The sequence below is a fragment of the Ascaphus truei genome, chromosome 9, assembly GCF_040206685.1.
Source record: "Ascaphus truei isolate aAscTru1 chromosome 9, aAscTru1.hap1, whole genome shotgun sequence".
NCBI lineage: Eukaryota > Metazoa > Chordata > Amphibia > Anura > Ascaphidae > Ascaphus > Ascaphus truei.
In genome coordinates this window covers 7,855,004-7,873,925 of record NC_134491.1, presented here as the reverse complement: position 1 = coordinate 7,873,925, position 18,922 = coordinate 7,855,004, and the positions used below count along the sequence as shown (strand labels likewise).

Sequence of the window (18,922 nt, the reverse complement as noted above, 5' to 3'; positions counted from 1 at the left end):
GAAGGATCTCCTCACGTTTGAGCTGCAATTTGAAGGGCCAGTATAATATTTCTTTGTTTTAGGCTCCTACGTTTGAATTTCTTAAGTGTTAAAGGGGAGCGCCGTAGTTTTCTCTACAGATGGTATATGGCGACAGATTGAGGGGAAATATTGTTCACTTGTGGGACCTTTGCGAAGGTGAAACGTGGGCCAGCTTCAGAGCGGTGAATTCACCTATTGTCCTGTATGCAGGTCACGTGCTCACAGGTGTGCCGTACATGACAGTGTTTTTTTTTATCATCGTCTGTATGTGGCAAAGCAGATCTTCAGGAATCTAGCCATACGGCATATCACAATAACTGGCTTGTAAGCGAGCCCAATGACTGCATATCATTTTTTCCATGAACTCTATCCTGTGGTCCATTGGGTCACGGAAGGAACCATCCAAAAGTGGGATCTTTGTTTTATGGGCAATTCTCCCTACTGCCGGTTTCAGTCTAGGGAAATGTTCCTAAATCTTTGCACCCCGCTCCAAAAATGGATACATCTTAGATAAAAGGTGATGAGCATCCAGAAGATTATCAGTGTGCTGCAATTCCAAATCAATAAGGCCCATAATCACCCGATGAACCAGAAATGACCTAGTCTTTTTTTGTAGGCCTTGAAAGACCCTGTCCACGGTATTTAGGTCAATAGCATCCTCAATTTCTATTGTTTGCCTGATGCTTTTACTCAGCCTACCCACCATCCCCCATAATTAATTCTCAGGGATATCTCTTGCTTCTCCTTCCTAATCAGAGAATGATTCCTGATCTTCTGAAGAGAAGACATCCAGGATTATGACACGAAGGGAAATCTGCCTCTCTTAAAATGCACATGAAGATAATGCAACTGATCCTTAACGAAATGACAAGATTTCTAGAATCAAGGTTTTAATCCAAGCAAAACTTAATTATGAAGGCGCCCCTTCTCTAGCAATAGATTTAACACATTCAGGGAAAAGTTTCTTACAGTGTCCTGGGTAGGAGTTTGCCTTCACATAATACACAGGAGGTGGACTCTCCAGGGAAAATAAAATATGGTGAGATAAGCAGTGGTCGACAAATCACCAAAAAATCTACTCGCCAACCAAAAAAATCTACTCGCCACCTAGTACTACACGTGTGCTGCTTGGGCCAATAGGAGCTCGCCACGATGTCAAATCCACTCGTCCGGGGCGTGCAAATGTATAGGTTTGTCGAACACTGTAGATAAGTAACACTTTTCAATGTTCGTGGTTGTTCCCATGGCAGTGGACACCAATGGGACTTGCCAAAGCAGTAGTACCCAAGTAAGGGGGGGTCTTGAAATAAATTACACCCCCCCCCCCCGCAAAAAACATGTTTTGATAATGTATAGCTTTCTTTATTAAGCAGTGACAACGGACTGAAGGACCTTCCTGCCAAAGCATGCGTATGCCGAGGCATGGACAGCCAAACGATATTTTCTAAAAGGTATTAATAGAAGTCCAAACTTCCGCCCTGCATAACGGTGTGTGGGAAGCCTGTGCCTTTGCTGCCCAGGATGTGGCCATGGATGTTGTGGAATGGACTTTTACCAACTTTGACTGTAAGAAATTTAGCAAGAACATTGCTCGAAGAAATTTTGTTGGAACGGTCTCATATGCCATCTCGCCCACATCCCCACCTTGATGGTTGTTGCCAGTTTCATGCATTGCCGGGCTTGCCACAGGCCACTGGCTCTGGCTGCGTCGACCATCTATTTTAGTCTCTTTTGCTGTGAGGAAAAACAATACGATACCTTGCCCTTTGTTTAATTGCACTCCCAAAAACCTTACATTTTGCCTTGGGGTCATCTAGCTCTTTTTGAGGTTGACTAGCCAACTGTGTAATGTCACGAAATCCAGTACCCTCGTCTAGTGTTGGAACATCTGTATTTTGCTCTGTGCTTTTATTAAAATATTGTCCAGATAATGGCAAATGTGAACTCCATCTTAATTCGGCGACGAGTGCTACTAGTACCTTTGTGAATCCCTTGATAACTCTCCTGTACCGGAACCGGTTGAATCGCCATATCATCCATTAACTGTTTCACACGTTTTCTTGAGGCTTGAACGGCTAGTTTGTTTCTCGGCAGCCAAGATTTTCTCAACCTCTGTCTTCCGGGACAAGTCTTTAACTCTAAAGATTAGCCTTTGTAAATCTTGCCGAGTACCCATGCATCTTAAATCGTACGAGCCCAGATGTCCCGAAACTGATGGAGTCTTCCTCCTACATACGATGTCTGAGCTCCTCTCATTTCATGGAAACCTTCCAGTCACTATGAGGGTCCACGTCCCTTGGACCACAAAAGAGAGGTTTGGCCCCACGCCTGGTGGTTGCCCTCGAATATCCTCTTCCGGGCCTATGGGATCTTATGCCTCTTGTTCATAGAAGCTGGGCTACCATATCTTCTTTTTATTTCTTGTGGCAAAAAAAAATACTCTTACCTCTAGAAGTTCTTTTGATTATGGAGTCTAATTTCCTACCATGAGGTGGTGAACATCAAAAGGAGTTGAACATAGATTTTAAAACATAGAATCCCCAGCCAACACCATAGCGCTCTTCTAGCTGTGACAGATAACACCATTGACCATGCTGCCAGTCTGAGCCCAACAATGCCTCAGGTACAAAATCTGCCACCAATGTCAACTCAGAGCATGCCCCAATTATTCGAGACCTTTTAATTCCATTCTCCAGAGCCTCCTCTAAATAAGCAATCTACAGTTTCATCGCTCTGGATATTGATGTTATGGCTACGAATGGCCTACAAGTTGCTCCTGCCACAGTAAATGACTTTCTTAAGGCGTTTCCCATCCGGCTATCCATAGCATCCCAAAAGGAGGCTGCATCATCAATAGGCAGGGTTGTCTGTGTGGCGAATATCAAAATCGCTGCATACACTTTCGGGGAGGGGAGGAGTTCCAGGTTTCCACGTCCTTATTCTCGAAAGGATACATTTTTGCAAACTTTTTGGTCATGGATACTTTTCTGTCTGGACCCTTTGCCACCTCATGAACCAAGAAGTTTCTTAGTTTCCTGTGTAGGCTCCTAAATAAATTATCCCTAGGCTCTGTAAGGAAAGATTCATCCTCAATATCCAATATATCTATCTAACCCCCCTTAATGAGTGGTTTGAGAAGTTCAAGGTCAAATGTTGATGATTCCTGTGGAAAAGTCCCTCTCTGATGATTCCATCTCCATTCTGACAAACTGCTCCTATTCTTATCGTTCAGAAGATGAGTCCTGGGGCATATCCAGTCTGGTTTGCGACCTGGTGCGCTTTTGGCTTCTACCTGCACACTTTGAGGCCGCCTCAATACCCTGGGTTACCGCATCTTTCATCCATGAAAGGAAATCTGACACCGGCTCCATAGGGTCCTTTGCCGTATCTCAGGCAATCTTCGCAGAGTTTTTTGTTTTCCAACGCCGGTTTATCACAAGCGCACAATATTTAATCTTCCTTGTACTGTTCATTTTACTAGTCGTCTCCATAGTTGTTCTAGTCATTTGTTCCTCGGGCTGCAACCCTGGAGTACTAGCATAGATAATCAGTGAACTAAAGCCATCTCTTTTATAAAAATTAAAATCTTAATACTCAACTTCGGCCCTGGGGCTTACCTAGGATTTTTAGCAATAGGGCGATTTGTAGAAACTGTCTCCATGACATGAACTAGTCCTGGCCAGGTCCCTTATAGGCTTTGCAGAGTCTGGGCAATGTGTGCATCACCTGGTAGACTTTAAAGCTCTTATACCGAACTGGCAGCAGTTGTGCTCTCCTTAGCGTGTCTGTATTAGTGAGAACTGCAGAGTAATAGGGCAGAGTTTAGGTGTGCCGGCCGAGCAATCCAAAATCCTTCGCACTCCTCCCCTCTCCCCGTTCAACGTCATCCCGACATCTTCTCGCTGCATCATGAGCCCACGTGAGTTGAGGCGTTCTATGGGAGAGGGATTTGCATGCTCCTGCTTTCAAGCAGCCTTACCACAACAGCTTGAGCTGCGTACCTGAGCAGTTATCTGCAGCAAGGGCAAACATTGGCCCCATGGACAGGCTACCCCTTGGAGTGCGGTTGTGCAGGTTTTAGCGGGTGAGAGTGGGAGGCAATTCTCGTGGATCAACTATCAAAAGGCATTCACGTAAGCCCCCTTCCTTACAGAAAAAAAACTAACAGCTACCTCAGCTAAATAGGACAGAAAAGACTCCCTGGAGAGGAAAGGAGGGACTATTTATGGTTCTCCCACAAGGAGAGATTTCTATCCAATCTCAGCTGTAGGGTAGAACTTAACCCATTGGTGCCTACTGTCATGGGGACAACCATGAAATCTTGTTACGTATTTTTACCCCTTCGGTAAAAAGGGCCTCTTATATTATCCCCGGCTTAGGCTTCCAGCTGGTGAGCAGCACCTCTAACAGACAGGTTAGCCCAAGCTGTGCCTCAAAAACCAGCCACATTACATCTTTAAGTGAGCGGCGACAGATGTCTGAAGACATGCGACATTTACTGTTCCCAGACTGCTGGTACCCTGCTGGAATGTCCTGCCACAAGGAGCCCAATGCTGTATAACCCTCACTATGACATCATTGTATAATTCAAACATGTTCGGTAATTATATAGGTGTGTATATAGAATTATAGGATTTCACTCTCTGCAATCATGTTTTATTCCTTGACTAGACTAAGCAGTGTGTGTGTGTGTGTGTGTGTGTGTCAGCCCACATACCTTGTATCTAGATGTGTAACTTCTAGTTTAATGGCCCCTAATTACAGTATACTAAACTTTTTAGTCCCCCCCTACAGTTAAGAATTTGCAGTGTCATTGAAATTATTAAACAGAATAACAAAGTTTTTCTTCACCCAGTTTCTCATACTGTCAAACACACAGACACCTAACTGCTGCTATTTCTGAGCCCACAGAGCACTAAAGGGAATAGAGAGTTTAAAACACATTTCTGGAACATCTTGCTATTATTTTGGGTGACATTGGGTGACATTTTGGGTACATCTCCCTTGAATAACAATTGTTTTACGTTCTACTGTAGTGCTAAACGGTTCTACTGTTGTTCCTCTTGAGGCACAGTGATCTCTGCAGTGGGTGTTGAGTCATGTTAGAAGCTTTCCAAGGAAAGACAGAAATGTGAAGATTCTGGCACCTTCTGAAGTCTGAAATAGCTTCCAGCGCTTCTTGTCAGGACATGCCAGAGATTTGTCTGAATATGGGTTTGTAAAAGATTATGCCAGGATGAGGCGGCTGCTGCTCACAGAGCAGGCTCCCCAATGCCATCTATTGGTAAAGAAGCAACATGACAGGTGTCACAAGTTGGTAAGGAAACTAGAACCGTGGCCGTGCCTTTTCTTTGAAACTTGTCTTCCTGTATTCGTGCTACTTCCTATCCCTTGTGAAGCCCAGCTTAAACTCTCTACTATCACGCATCTCTCAAATTGTTGTATGGCATGAAATAGTGTAAGGACTGTAACACAAGACATCACTGCCGCTACAGTGGGGCTTGCAGTGTTAAGGTCAGATAAGGAGCAGCTCACCTGTGCGGTTTCCGGATATCCCAAAGTCCGACTCCCTCCTTAGAATTGGCTGTCGCCAGCAGCCTTGGCTCCACTGGGTTAAACATGACACTGTGGAAGGCTGAGGGGTAATGTGCCAAGCAGAAAGGATCTGAGGATACAAGGGAGACAACTCACTGCAGCTTTTGCTACTCTATTCAAAAAGTGGATAAGAATTGTGTAACCCGACATGTATTTGTGTTCTTATTGTATATTTTTCTTCTCTTTTCTACTCTTAGGATAGAGATAGAAAATAATTTTGTCTATTTTCGCAGAAGTTCCTGGGCCTGCGTAACCTTGTTATATCACCGCGTGACCATTACAGGATATATTTGCAATATTCACGTACATCGCAAGTCACAAAAGCAAAGAACAGCAATTACATTGTAAAAGAAAAAAAGTGGCTGCTCACTCACTGCAACTGGGTATATCAGCAACTGGTCATCAGAGCGCCACTTGGAGGTTCAATTTCAAATGTTTTTATTTCCACCCATTTTTATTTCAGTCTCAGAAGGTTGGACCTTCATCGAGAATGAACACTAAAAGGACCAGAATGTTAATTAAATAAAAATATTTCCAATAGGACCTCCAGAGTGGCACATTGATACTCTTAACTTTATTGTATGCCCTATTGTGAAGTCACATGCACCACACATGATAATTAAATTGTCCATTTTTCTCTACTTTAACGTAATACTGACAACAGTATTGTAAGACATACATAAATAAAGACATGCATACATACATACATACATACAACACAGAATGCCATTTACATGTGGTTTGCCTTTTTCTAAACATGCTCATAAAATCACAGATCAGAACACAATTATGGCCTTTATTCATCACACCCAATACAATCTCCTTGCATCTGTGCCAAACATTCATGAATCCTCTAACTGCATTTCCCCCACTACTCTTGGTAATCATTGCTTCCAGGAACGGACCAGAAGCCGTCTCACCCTTTCAGGGGGATGCAGATTGTTTACAATGCATGCCAGTCCAAGTACATTAATATACTTTTCTGCCGGATAATTATTATTTCATGCACTTTGAAGGACCCCCAAGACAGACATTTTTAGCCGTCAACCCTTACAGTGCTGTAGAGGTCTGCAAGTCTAAATTGAATTTCAGGGAATAATGTGGACTAGTGTCTTTCATTGTTACACTGTAGTCAGCAGCCTCAGTGAAGCAATAAATGTTCCCCCAATTCTCCTCACCTCCTTGGGAAGACTCTCTGATATCCCATATTAGAACTCTTCCATCGTCCGACGAGCTAGCAAACACATTATCATTCACTGGACTGACCGACAGACCGTACACAGCCTCTTCGTGAGCGAAAACATCCAAAGTTTCACCACTGGAAGAATTAAAGTCATTGTAAAAGTGTTACCATTGTGTTCATTTACATTCAGCATGGATCCCAGTGATGCCAATGTTACATACCTCTCAACATCATGAAGGATAACTTGTTCATCATTTCCTACAAAATGAACAAAGAAGTTGTCTATAAACATGCTGGTTTTGATTGACCACCTCACATACAACTGTTTTGTTGACATAAAGGGTTTAAAGTTATAGATAGCTATGTATCCCTAAGATACTAATTACTGTTGTAAGATAATTTAAAATCAGCAGCCCGAGCATAGACTCCTGAGTCCTCACAAGATGAGAATCGTGAGGGGGAAAAAAAAAACAAATAAAAAACCAGTGCAGAAAAGTACACAATAAGCTATATTAAAATGCCAATAGAAGAGTGTACAAATACCACTAAACAAGCAAAAAGAAGTCACACCCAGGGCCAATTTTGCTCCACACGTTTTTCTTGCTGCATCCATTTACCTGTTCACACCAAACACTTTTTATGACTTGAACTCACTTCTTATACTTAGCTGTGATTTCATCTTCTAATGCCACTAATAACATATAGCTTGGAGGGGGTCAGTCCTGGGGGTTTGAACATATATGAGCAATAATGCTCTCCATAATTACTCCCAGACTACTAATCAGAAAGGGTTGTAATCTGCCAATTTGATAAAGGTAATTGCTTTAGAAGGTTTTTTTATATTTGAATCCAACTTGCACATTGAGCCTTTCGATAGATACAAAGGCCTGCAGCATAATGTGGAGAGATGTGCTGCTGCCCTTCTCAACTCAACAGGTCATGCGCACCAAGTACTCTAGAAATAATTACTGCACAGATGTCGATATAGGGAAGCCCCAACACCTTAGTGCAATTCAGAGCAAGTATTACTGAACCTGTGCAATCCAAAACGCATTCCTTTTAAAAGTGCCTTAAAGCAGGGAGCTCCAGATTCCAAGTAAGGGCCGTTCTATACAGCATGCGGCCGCGCGTTCCTATGCGAACGCGCGTGCACGTGCCGCATGCTTTCCGTGTATATAGAGCCGGGAGCTGCAGGTAAGTGTATGTGCGTGTATGTGTTGTGTGAGTGTAAGCAAGATTTTTTTAAATTAAAAAAAGTTTAATAATTTTGTGTGCACACACACACACACACACACACACACACACACACACACACACACACACACACACACACACACACACACACACACACACACACACACACACACACACACACACACACACACACACACACACGTGAAGAGATGAATTTCTTAATCTTCGCCGCTGTCTGTCGGCTCCCCTCTCCCTGCGCGAGCGGCACATCTATAGAAAGGCTGACGTTCAGCCAACTAAAAATCCGCGCGTACGACGTAGCACACGCCCGGCACTATCAAACGTGCCTAAGCCTAGGTCCCTGCTGCAGCGCGCGCTATGGCATACGCTGCAGGGACAAGAACCGCCTCTCATTAAGGGCCGGGCTGCCGCGTGACCAGATTTCTCTGAAGACAGTAAGGCTACGGCCACCGGTGTCGGCGCTGCACGTGTGCCTGCCAGGCTGGCAGCACGAACAGCTGTGATCCCAGGGCTGTGCAGAGCTGCAGGGGGAAAGATGGGAGGATGGGGGAGGGCAGGGGGAGGCGTGACGGGGGTGCAGCCAAAAGGTCACCCGGCAGGTTTGCTCTCATTGGCTGAACCATCGGGGGGAGTGGCCAGCACTCCGACGCCAGTTCTGAAGACAAATCTGTTCGCGCAACGCAGCGGGCCAAGGCAGCAAGCGGGTCCGGCCCCATTTGTCCCTGCACCACGCAGGTACCGGGGACATAGCTTTAAACCATCATCACAACTGGCAACGGAGCCCTGGTCTCGCCCCCCGGTGGTTCTTCCAATGAGGGCGAACCTGCCTGGTGACGTCATGGCCGCGCCCCCCGCCATTCCCCCTGCAGCTCTACAGTCAGGGGATCACAGCCGCATGCGCCGTAAATCTGTCAGGCGCGCGTGCAGCGCCGACACCGGGCCGTAGCCTAGCTCATCCACAGGTAACAAACTTGTTGGCAATTATTCATTATGCTGTGCTACCTCTTCCCTGTGAAAGAGATAGAAGAGATCTGCTACATTCCCAGGAATGGGACTAAAATCTTCTCCAGCACGGGAAGCAGCTTCGCTGCATATTGAATACGAGATTTAAGGTTTAAATGTCATTTACATTCCCGGATAAATCTGTGGATTGCTACATTTTCAACTGCAGAGGTTTGTAAATATCTGGACTAATGCATCTCCAAACATAATGAAAACCGTCAGGATGTGGTCAGGATACGATACTGATCATCTCAAAAACATGGTCCCAGGGATCATTTTGTGAACCGTCAGAAAGCTTACTGGCAATGCAACTCCTGTTCTTCTGAATGCGAGAACTAGTCTGAATTAAGTGAGAGGTTTATAATGAGAGGGCTCACCTCCAGAGAACACCTTGGTGTTGCTGCTGTTGAATGCCAGGCAGAAGATGTTGGAATGGTGCTCCCCTCTCAGCTGGATGGGTTTGGCTCTGGAGTGAATGGCTTGTTCCATGTGCCACAACAAAACTCGACGGTCATCTCCTCCTACAACAGAGGAAGAAACAAAACAATATCAGTTTAACCCCTTCAGTGATGGAAGGACCTGCTAACACGTTAAAAACTAGAGTTTGGATGCTGATTTTTTTTTTAAAAACTGACCCTAATGAATCAACAGAAGGCCCATGTGTTTCATAGTTGTTAGTTACCAGTAGAATCTATACAGTGTGTCCTTGCACCATACAGTAGGTACTGACTGTCTTGCCAACATTTATAAAGCATTTGCTTGGGAATATACTTTTCCTCCTGTGTCTGACGGACTTCAGGGAAATGCATGAGTCTCCTCAGCTAATCAGGGTGTCCAAGGTGAGCCTCTTCAGAACTAAGCAAGAACATGTGCCCCTCTGTCCAAAGCCCAAGACAAGAGAGACACACAATGTTTTACTAAACCTGGTACGGTAAACAGAAGAGTACAGCAACTGCTCAGTGCTGGGTAAACACTCCGCAATAACTCAAACATGACAGTAGTGGAGGTTATACATGTAGTCTCGGAGGAGAAAAAGCTGTGCAGCAAACCTAGGTGAGGTGGGACACAAGTTGTGTTTCCCAGGCTCCTCTTTTTGACAGCTCCGCTCTCCATTTACCAGTTTGTTGCTAGGTGCCCCAAGCAACCAGGGGGTTAGTGAGTCAGGCCCGAGCCTCAAGTACACAATAGTACATAGAATTTGATGGTGTGAGGATCGGCGTTGGGTCCCGTGACCAACCAGGTGATGAGCCGTAGACTAGGGAAGCTACCCACAGGCCCAGCATCGTCAGACAGAGGGATACCTCCAAGCTCGAGCTTAGGCCCCACCCCCACATCACGTCCCGTGACAACACGGGTGATGCGTCACGTCCCAGGAGACCACGCACCGGCGCCGCGTTAGCAAGAGCATACAAGGGGTTAACCGTAACGCCACCCTAAACCGAGGATCACCTGCGGCTCACTCCCCTCCCCCCTGCCATTGGGCGCCTGCTACAGAGTGGGTGTTTCTCCCTAATCTTGCATCCATAGGATTACAACGAACTTTGCCAGAAGAATTTGCATTTGCTCAAAATCATACAGATTGATGGGTAAATACGTGATTGGGATGTATAAATGATCTATATACAAGTATTTTTTTAATACCTATATTAGGAAAATAAAGTTTTATTTCCTATGACAGTGCAGGCGGTCCTCGGTTATCCATCGGAATCCGTTCTGCAAAGCAGCGTTGGATAGTGAAAGTGTTGTAAAGCGAGTCCCATGTTAATCAGCGGTGGTAAGCGGCGAATAAGGCATTCCGGCGGCGGAAAACGTCCCCAAAGAATTGCACTGTGATGCGTCGGATAAGCTGCCCGTCGTAATGTGACGTGACGGATAACAAGGACCGCCTGTACTAGGAATACCTATTAGTAATATTCAGCTCATATATTATTGTCTCCAAAATCCTCATTAAGTTGACATAATTAGAGCAAGACTTGAACAGGTAGATTTTAAAGCTTATTTACATTTTAAGTCTAAAATAATTGGTTTACTACATCAGGACAAGATTATTTATCATTCATGTTTAGTTTGCATTGAGACAGTAAAAATGTTATGATTTTGTTATTTGGGAGAAAAAAAGGTAGAGCATGTAGGTTACAGCAGAGACTGCGACTATTCTAACACAAACCAGTGGCAATCGCCAAAAAGACCCAGGTACACGCTGGATACATGCCTTAAACTTGCCTTAAACTTGCCCCAGCATTTCTGCATTGATTAATGGCCCATCAGATTAAAAGTCAAACTGAATGGGACTGCCAGGGACCCCTGCTGTGTTAATCCTATGGGTCATTAGTCAATGCAGAAACGCCTTAAACTAGCCAGGTTACACCCAGCACATACCCAGAATGTAACCGGGCTAGTTTAAGGCAAGCTTTAGAATACTCGTGGTTTCGTCTGTATGTGAGATAATTGAATAGTTACAGATTTATTTCATACTAGCTTTTGTGCCCGGCTTCGCCCGGGGAATGTAATATTGAATACATGTTGTCGTCCCCCCGCTGCCGGCACAACCCGCTCTAGCGTGCGCTGCAGGGACAAGAGCCACCCCTCAATGGGGCCGGGCCCTCTACCTACCTTGCCCGCCGCAAGACCAGATTTCTCTGAAGACAGGAAATCTGTGTTCACAACTTGCGACGGAGCACTGGCCACACCCCCCGGCGGTTCAGCCAATGAGGGGGAACCTGCCGTGTGACGTCATGGCCACCCACCCCCGTCTTCCCCCTGCAGCTCACCGCAGCCCGGGATCTCAGCTGCACACGCCGCCAGCCTAGCAGGCACGCGTGCAGCGCCAACACAGGGGCCTCAGCCTAAGGGCTGGGACCCGCTGCGCCCGGCGGCGCGGGCGGCCGCGTGAGCGTTCCCCACCAGCAGGGGAATCCTTTTGAGCCGGTCCCAGTCCCCCCACGCTGCACGGCTCACTACGCGCTGTGACGCATCAGCCCCCAGGGGATGCAAGAAAATTGTGATCCTGAGCGGTGACGCGTCACGTGGTGCGCTGATGAGCCCATCAGCGGCGGGGGCGGGAGCTGTCAGACAGCTTCCTACACAAGGTAGGGGGTGGTGTGTGTGTGCGCGTGTGTGTATCAACGTGTGTGAGAAGGGCATTTGTGGGGGAAGGGGGAGGGAGCGGGAGCTGCTTACCTTCCAGCAGCCCGGGAGACCGAACCCGTGGAGGGAGTAGCGGGTCCCTCCGCTCAAACCACGCCCCCCCACTCATGTCCCCCTCCCACTCCCCTCGCGGCTCCCTACAGACCGCATATCGCGGTCTGTGCCTGTCAGCGTGCCGCCTGTCTGCAGTGCGGGCACGTTGACTGAGGGAGCGGGGCCTTAGTCTAAGGCTGCATTCCCCTCTCTTCATTGCCTGTGCAAGGTTCTGTTTCCCTGGACTCCTGCTATTGCTGATCCCAGCCTGTGACCACGTCGAACCTGCTTTCTCCAGCCCTGACCTCAAATCCGGACCTCACGATTCTATTCCTCAGGATTCGGATCCCAGGTATGGGTCGGTCTCTACTCTCCACCTCTGCCTAGCGGGTCTGTTTCCTGGACAGTGCACATAGATGTACGCGACCATAAAATAGATTCAGATACATTAGGCAAGTATATTGAGAGTGCAGCTGTGCCGAGTTTTCTGTAGAGAAACCCTATGTGTTCAGTGACTTTAGAAAACTGTAGTTAGAGCTGATGCAACCGGAAGAGGCTATGGCAGGCCTGCACAACATACAGCCGGTGCGGCCCGCGACAGGCCCCCTTCAACCCCCCCCCCCTCCTTCACCCCCCTTCTCTGGTAAGGACACAAGGAGCGCGCTCCAGCAATAAGTAGGAACGCGCTCCAGCATTAAGTAGGAGCGCACTCCAGCATTAAGTAGGAGCGCGCTCCAGCATTAAGTAGGAGCGCGCTCCAGCATTAAGTAGGAGTGCGCTCCAGCATCAAGTAGGAGCGCGCTCCAGCATCAAGTAGGAGCGCGCTCCAGCATTAAATAGGAGCGCGCTCCAGCATTAAGTAGGAGCGCGCTCCAGCATTAAGTAGGAGCGCGCTCCAGCATTAAGTAGGAGCGCGCTCCAGCATTAAGTAGGAGCGCGCTCCAGCATTAAGTAGGAGCGCGCTCCAGCATGAAGTAGGCGCTCGCTCCAGCATTAAGTAGGAGCGCGCTCCAGCAGTGTCTGTGTGACTGCGCTCTCCCCCCCTCAGCCTGCTCCAGGAAGGTGACACGCTCTAGCAGTGTAGCGCAACCCGGAACTTCCGAGTCTGTGGCCAGAGCGCGCATCCCTTGCGCTTCTCTCACGCTTCCCTACCGCCATCGTCAGGTAAGCATGGGGGGTGTGGGGGGTAGTTCATTCATGCGAAATGGAATGGGCTGGGGGGCTGCTGACATGGAATGGGCTGGGGGGCCTGCAGACATGGGAGGGGGGGCTGCTGACATGGGAGGGGGGCTGCTGAAATTGAATGGACTGCGGGGCCTGCTGACAAGGGGGGAGGGTTCTGCTGACATATGGGGGGTGGCTGCTGAAATGGAATGGGTTGGGGGGGCCTGCTGAAATGGAATGGGCTGGGGGGGGCTGCTGAAATGGGCTGTGTTTTCCTTGTGAGTGGGGGGAGTTATGTGAGGTGCAGGGGGGGGGGAGTGATGTGAGGTGCAGGGGGGGGGGGAGTGATGTGAGGTGCAGGGGGGGGGAGAGTGATGTGAGGTGCAGGGGGGGAGAGTGAAGTGAGATGCAGGGGGGGAGGGAGATTGAAGTGAGGTGCAGGGGGGGAGAGTGAAGTGAGGTGCAGGGGGGGAGAGTGAAGTGAGGTGCAGGGGGGAGAGTGAAGTGAGGTGCAGGGGGGGAGAGTGAAGTGAGGTGCAGGGGGGGAGAGTGAAGTGAGGTGCAGGGGGGGAGAGTGATGTGAGGTGCAGGGGGGGAGAAGAGTGATGCGAGGTGCAGGGGGGGAGAGTGATGTGAGGTGCAGGGGGGGGAGAGTGATGTGAGGTGCAGGGGGGGGAGAGAGATGTGAGGTGCAGGGGGGGGGAGAGTGATGTGAGGTGCAGGGGGGGAGAGTGATGTGAAGTGCAGGGGGGGAGAGTGATGTGAGGTGCAGGAGGGGAAAAGTGATGTGAGGTGCAGGGGGGGGAGAGTGATGTGAGGTGCAGGGGGGGAGAGTGATGTGAGGTGCAGGGGGGGAGAGTGATGTGAGGTGCAGGGGGGGAGAGTGATGTGAGGTGCAGGGGGGAGAGTGATGTGAGGTGCAGGGGGGTGGGATGTGTGTGGTGTGCAGGGGGTATTGTGTGTTTGATGTGGAGGGGGGGTATTATGTGTATGGGTGAGGGGGAGAGATGGGGGTATGGGAGATTGCTGGGGAGTCTCGCAAAGGTTGATGATGGGTTTTGGGGGAGATATGAGGATGATGATGATGAAGGGTGCTGGGGGAGATATATGAGGATGATGATGAGAGGTGTTGGAGGAGAGATGACGATGATGATGATGATTTTACCCGTGTGGCCCAAATATTTTTTTCCTTGGAGCAGTTTGGCCCTTCTCACTGTACAAGTTGTGCAGGCCTGGGCTATGGCATTAGGTTGGATCTTTCCAGAAGGCATGCCATATTAGGTTATTCTCTATAATGGAGGCGTGGGCAGTTCCTTATCAGACAACATCAGTTTGGCTGTAGGACTTTATATGGTAATAGAATTAGATAGCAAGAGCTGACTAAGGAATAATTTCTGAATAAATATCTAGCAGGGTAATAACTGGTAGGACAGAAGACAGTGGACAGAGGGATTACACCAGAAAGATGAGAGAGACGGGTTAACACCAGGAGATGGAGAGAAGTTATATCATGATATTATGATCAAATACAAGAGTTCCACAGAAACAGAAAACTATGCAACCATCTTAACAATACAGCTAAATCCTGTTATAGAGCGATCCGCTACAACGCGGATCCACTTATAACACGGTCTAAGTGTGACTCCTGTTTTTATTTTATTTTTTGGGGGGGGGCAAACGTTAATAACACATCACGGGTACCTTCACCAATAGCGCGCGCGCATGCACACGCACACTGCATCTTTGAAGGGCAATTTAAAAAAGAGGATACTGGTAAGGGATAATAGAAGCAAGACCCACTTTGAAAGGAACAGTGTTCATAAAGAGGGTAAACTTTAAAAACTGATGAGACGTCAACTGTCCTGGAGGCACTAAAATCAGTTACAAACCACAGAAAGTGACCTTGCCAGCCCCACTGCGATTTTATGTGTTTTGTACAGTATATTTAATAATTATTACACATCACAGTTATGAAGTATATACAAAAACAAATATACACACATTACATACATTTATCCCATCTGATACACATGCATACACATATATCCTTCCTAAGGCCGCTTTTATAGTGTGCGCGATGGCGACGGATGACGTCACCCGTCGCTGCTAGCGAAAGTTGTAAATCGCTTTCTGACGAAGTCGCGGGCGACCAGGTCTTTGATTGGTTCAGAGGCTGTCACATGTAGCGACAGCCTCTGAAAAATCTAATTTGACCAGCTTCAAAAATTCGCGCCGCCAGCGTCGCGCTTACTATAAGCGCAGCCTTATACACTTTGATACGTACACACACAATTACGCTGATATAATACATACATACCATCACCCATTAGACAATTATGAGTAAAACAATGAAAACAGAACAGTATCCCAATACAACCATGATGCTCCCATACATCCCAATACAACCATTGGCTCCCATGCATCCCAATACAACCATTAGCTCCCATGCACCCCAATACAACCATTAGCTCCCATGAATCTCACTGACCTCATGACCTCCCAATCCATTCCATTGCCCCCTTGATTCCCATGCCTGTCTTAGTGCCTCGACTCTGACTCCCCCCCACCCATGCATCCTAGTAGCCCCATCTCATGCTACATCAGACGATTAGCCCACCATCATGCGGCTGCTTCTCCACACCTGCTGAGACATATACACACACGCCACTTTCCCCCCTCCCTCCCTGTACCTCCGCCGGGGGGAATAAGAGAGAGGAGAGCTGGTTCCGGGCTGGGGGACTCAGACAAAGTCCCTTGCGGGATGAAACGCGTAAGAGGTTCCTAGCTTCATGATGTTTGTTCCCTTTTTTTCAATAAATTAGTCGTTTTTTGTTAGAGCTGCGTGTGGTTCTCTGCTTACCTCAGTGCACCGCTTCTTCGTTTGGCTGACTCAGACAGACAGCTGACATCCCGGCTTCTCCAGACTCCGTGAGATCCTCCCCCCGCTCCCCCCCTCTCACAGATTCACCAGCTTCTCATGCACAGGACACGGAACCCCTGATCGCAGCGGCTATTTTAAAAAAAATATTTAATTGCGATCCCGGTTATAACGCGGTCTCATTCTGTGGACCCCGAGCACCGCATTATAACGGGGTTCAGCTGTATTATGACTTATTTGGAACTTCACCGCCATTTTGTACTATTTTTATATGTAAGTTTAGCATCAAAATAAACGTTTCTTTGTATGTTATGAGACCAGAATGCCGAGTACTGTGTTGCTGGGTTAATCTGAGATAAATAAGGAAATTTTATCGATATGGCATGCCTGGTGTCTCTATACCTCTGGCCTTGGAGATTAGAGGAACAATACAAAACCTAATTTAGAGGTGTAACCTTATTAAAATCTTTTCAAGCCAAATTAAAGCAGCCGTCACTTTATATTAAAATCACATCTCTTTCATGTATCAAATGGGTCGATGGCCGGGACAGTTCCTATATATCTCTGGAGGTCCAACCTCACAACCACGATTAAGATGTATCTTATTTTAGTTGTAACTTTGTTTATTTAATTTACTCAATTTAAATGTATTTTTATTTCAGTTATGTTGTACATTTCTAATTATATATATATATATATATATATATATATATCTATCTATCTAATAAAAAAAACGTTGAACCGTTACATATTTGTTTTGAATTTGAAAAAATTTTTTTTTTATATATATATGAAGCGGTGGGGCGCTTGGCCTAGCTAAGATTTCGTAAGGGGGGTAGAACACCAGCCCCAGCTCACATTAAGGGGGGTAGAACACCAGCCCCAGCTCACATTAAGAGGGGTCAAACACCTGCCCCAGCTCACATTAAGGGGGGTAGGACACCTGCCCCAGCTCACATTAAGGGGGGTAGGACACCTGCCCCAGCTCACATTAAGGGGGGTAGGACACCTGCCCCAGCTCACATTAAGAGGGGTCGAACACCTGCCCCAGCTCACATTAAGGGGGGTAGGACACCTGCCCCAGCTCACATTAAGAGGGGTCGAACACCTGCCCCAGCTCACATTAAGGGGGGTAGGACACCTGCCCCAGCTCACATTAAGGGGGGTAGGACACCTGCCCCAGCTCACATTAAGGGGGGTAGGACACCTGCCCCAGCTCACATTAAGAGGGGTAGGACACCTGCCCCAGCTCACATTAAGGGGGGTAGGACACCTGCCCCAGCTCACATTAAGGGGGGTAGGACACCTGCCCCAGCTCACATTAAGGGGGGTAGGACACCTGCCCCAGCTCACATTAAGGGGGGTAGGACACCTGCCCCAGCTCACATTAAGGGGGGTAGGACACCTGCCCCAGCTCACATTAAGGGGGGTAGGACACCTGCCCCAGCTCACATTAAGGGGGGTAGGACACCTGCCCCAGCTCACATTAAGGGGGGTAGGACACCTGCCCCAGCTCACATTAAGGGGGGTAGGACACCTGCCCCAGCTCACATTAAGGGGGGTAGGACACCTGCCCCAGCTCACATTAAGGGGGGTAGGACACCTGCCCCAGCTCACATTAAGGGGGGTAGGACACCTGCCCCAGCTCACATTAAGGGGGGTAGGACACCTGCCCCAGCTCACATTACAGGGGGGTAGGACACCTGCCCCAGCTCACATTACAGGGGGGTAGGACACCTGCCCCAGCTCACATTATGGAGGGGGTAGGACACCTGCCCCAGCTCACATTATGGAGGGGGTAGGTTACCTGCCCCAGCTCACATTATGGAGGGGGTAGGACACCTGCCCCAGCTCACATTATGGAGGGGGTAGGACACCTGCCCCAGCTCACATTATGGAGGGGGTAGGACACCTGCCCCAGCTCACATTAAGGGGGGTGGGTAGGACACCTGCCCCAGCTCACATTAAGCAGGGGTAGAACACCTGGCCCAACTCACATTACAGGGGGGGGGGTAGGACACCTGCCTCAGCTCACATTACAGGGGGGGGGGTAGGACACCTGCCCCAGCTCACATTAGAAGGGGGGGGGATTGGACACCTGCCCCAGCTCAGATTATAGAGGGGGGTAAGACACCTGCCCCAGCTCACATTACAGGGGGGGGGGTAGGACACCTACCCCAGCTCACATTACAGGGGGGGTAGGACACCTGCCCCAGCTCACATTAAGGGGGGTAGAACACCTGCCCCAGCTCACATTTAGGGGGGTAGAACACCTGCCCCAGCTCACATTACAGGGGGGTAGGACACCTGCCCCAGCTCACATTACAGGGGGGTAGGACACCTGCCCCAGCTCACATTACAGGGGGGTAGGACACCTGCCCCAGCTCACATTACAGGGGGGTAGGACACCTGCCCCAGCTCACATTACAGGGGGGTAGGACACCTGCCCCAGCTCACATTACAGGGGGGGGGGTAAAACACCTGCCCCAGCTCACATTACAGGGGAGGGGGGTAGGACACCTGCCCCAGCTCACATTACAGGGGGGGGGTAGGACACCTGCCCAAGCTCACATTACAGGGGGGGGGGGGTAGGATACCTGCCGCAGCTCACATTACAGGGGGGGGGGGGGTAGGACACCTGCCCCAGCTCACATTACAGGGGGTGGTTGGACACCTGCCCCAGC

At 48.4% G+C, this 18,922-nt stretch overlaps 1 protein-coding gene across 1 annotated transcript in view; it reads right to left on the bottom strand.

Annotated features, from left to right (window-relative positions):
• DCAF5 (DDB1 and CUL4 associated factor 5) overlaps nt 1-18,922 on the bottom strand; it is a 58,925-nt gene that overhangs the window by 37,134 nt on the left and 2,869 nt on the right. The window contains exons 3-6 of the mRNA XM_075613278.1: nt 9,394-9,537; nt 7,021-7,057; nt 6,795-6,934; nt 5,557-5,686 (exon numbers count right to left, since the gene is read on the bottom strand). Of these exons, the coding sequence (XP_075469393.1) occupies nt 5,557-5,686; nt 6,795-6,934; nt 7,021-7,057; nt 9,394-9,537 (451 nt within the window). The remainder of the gene's footprint in view (nt 1-5,556; nt 5,687-6,794; nt 6,935-7,020; nt 7,058-9,393; nt 9,538-18,922) is intronic.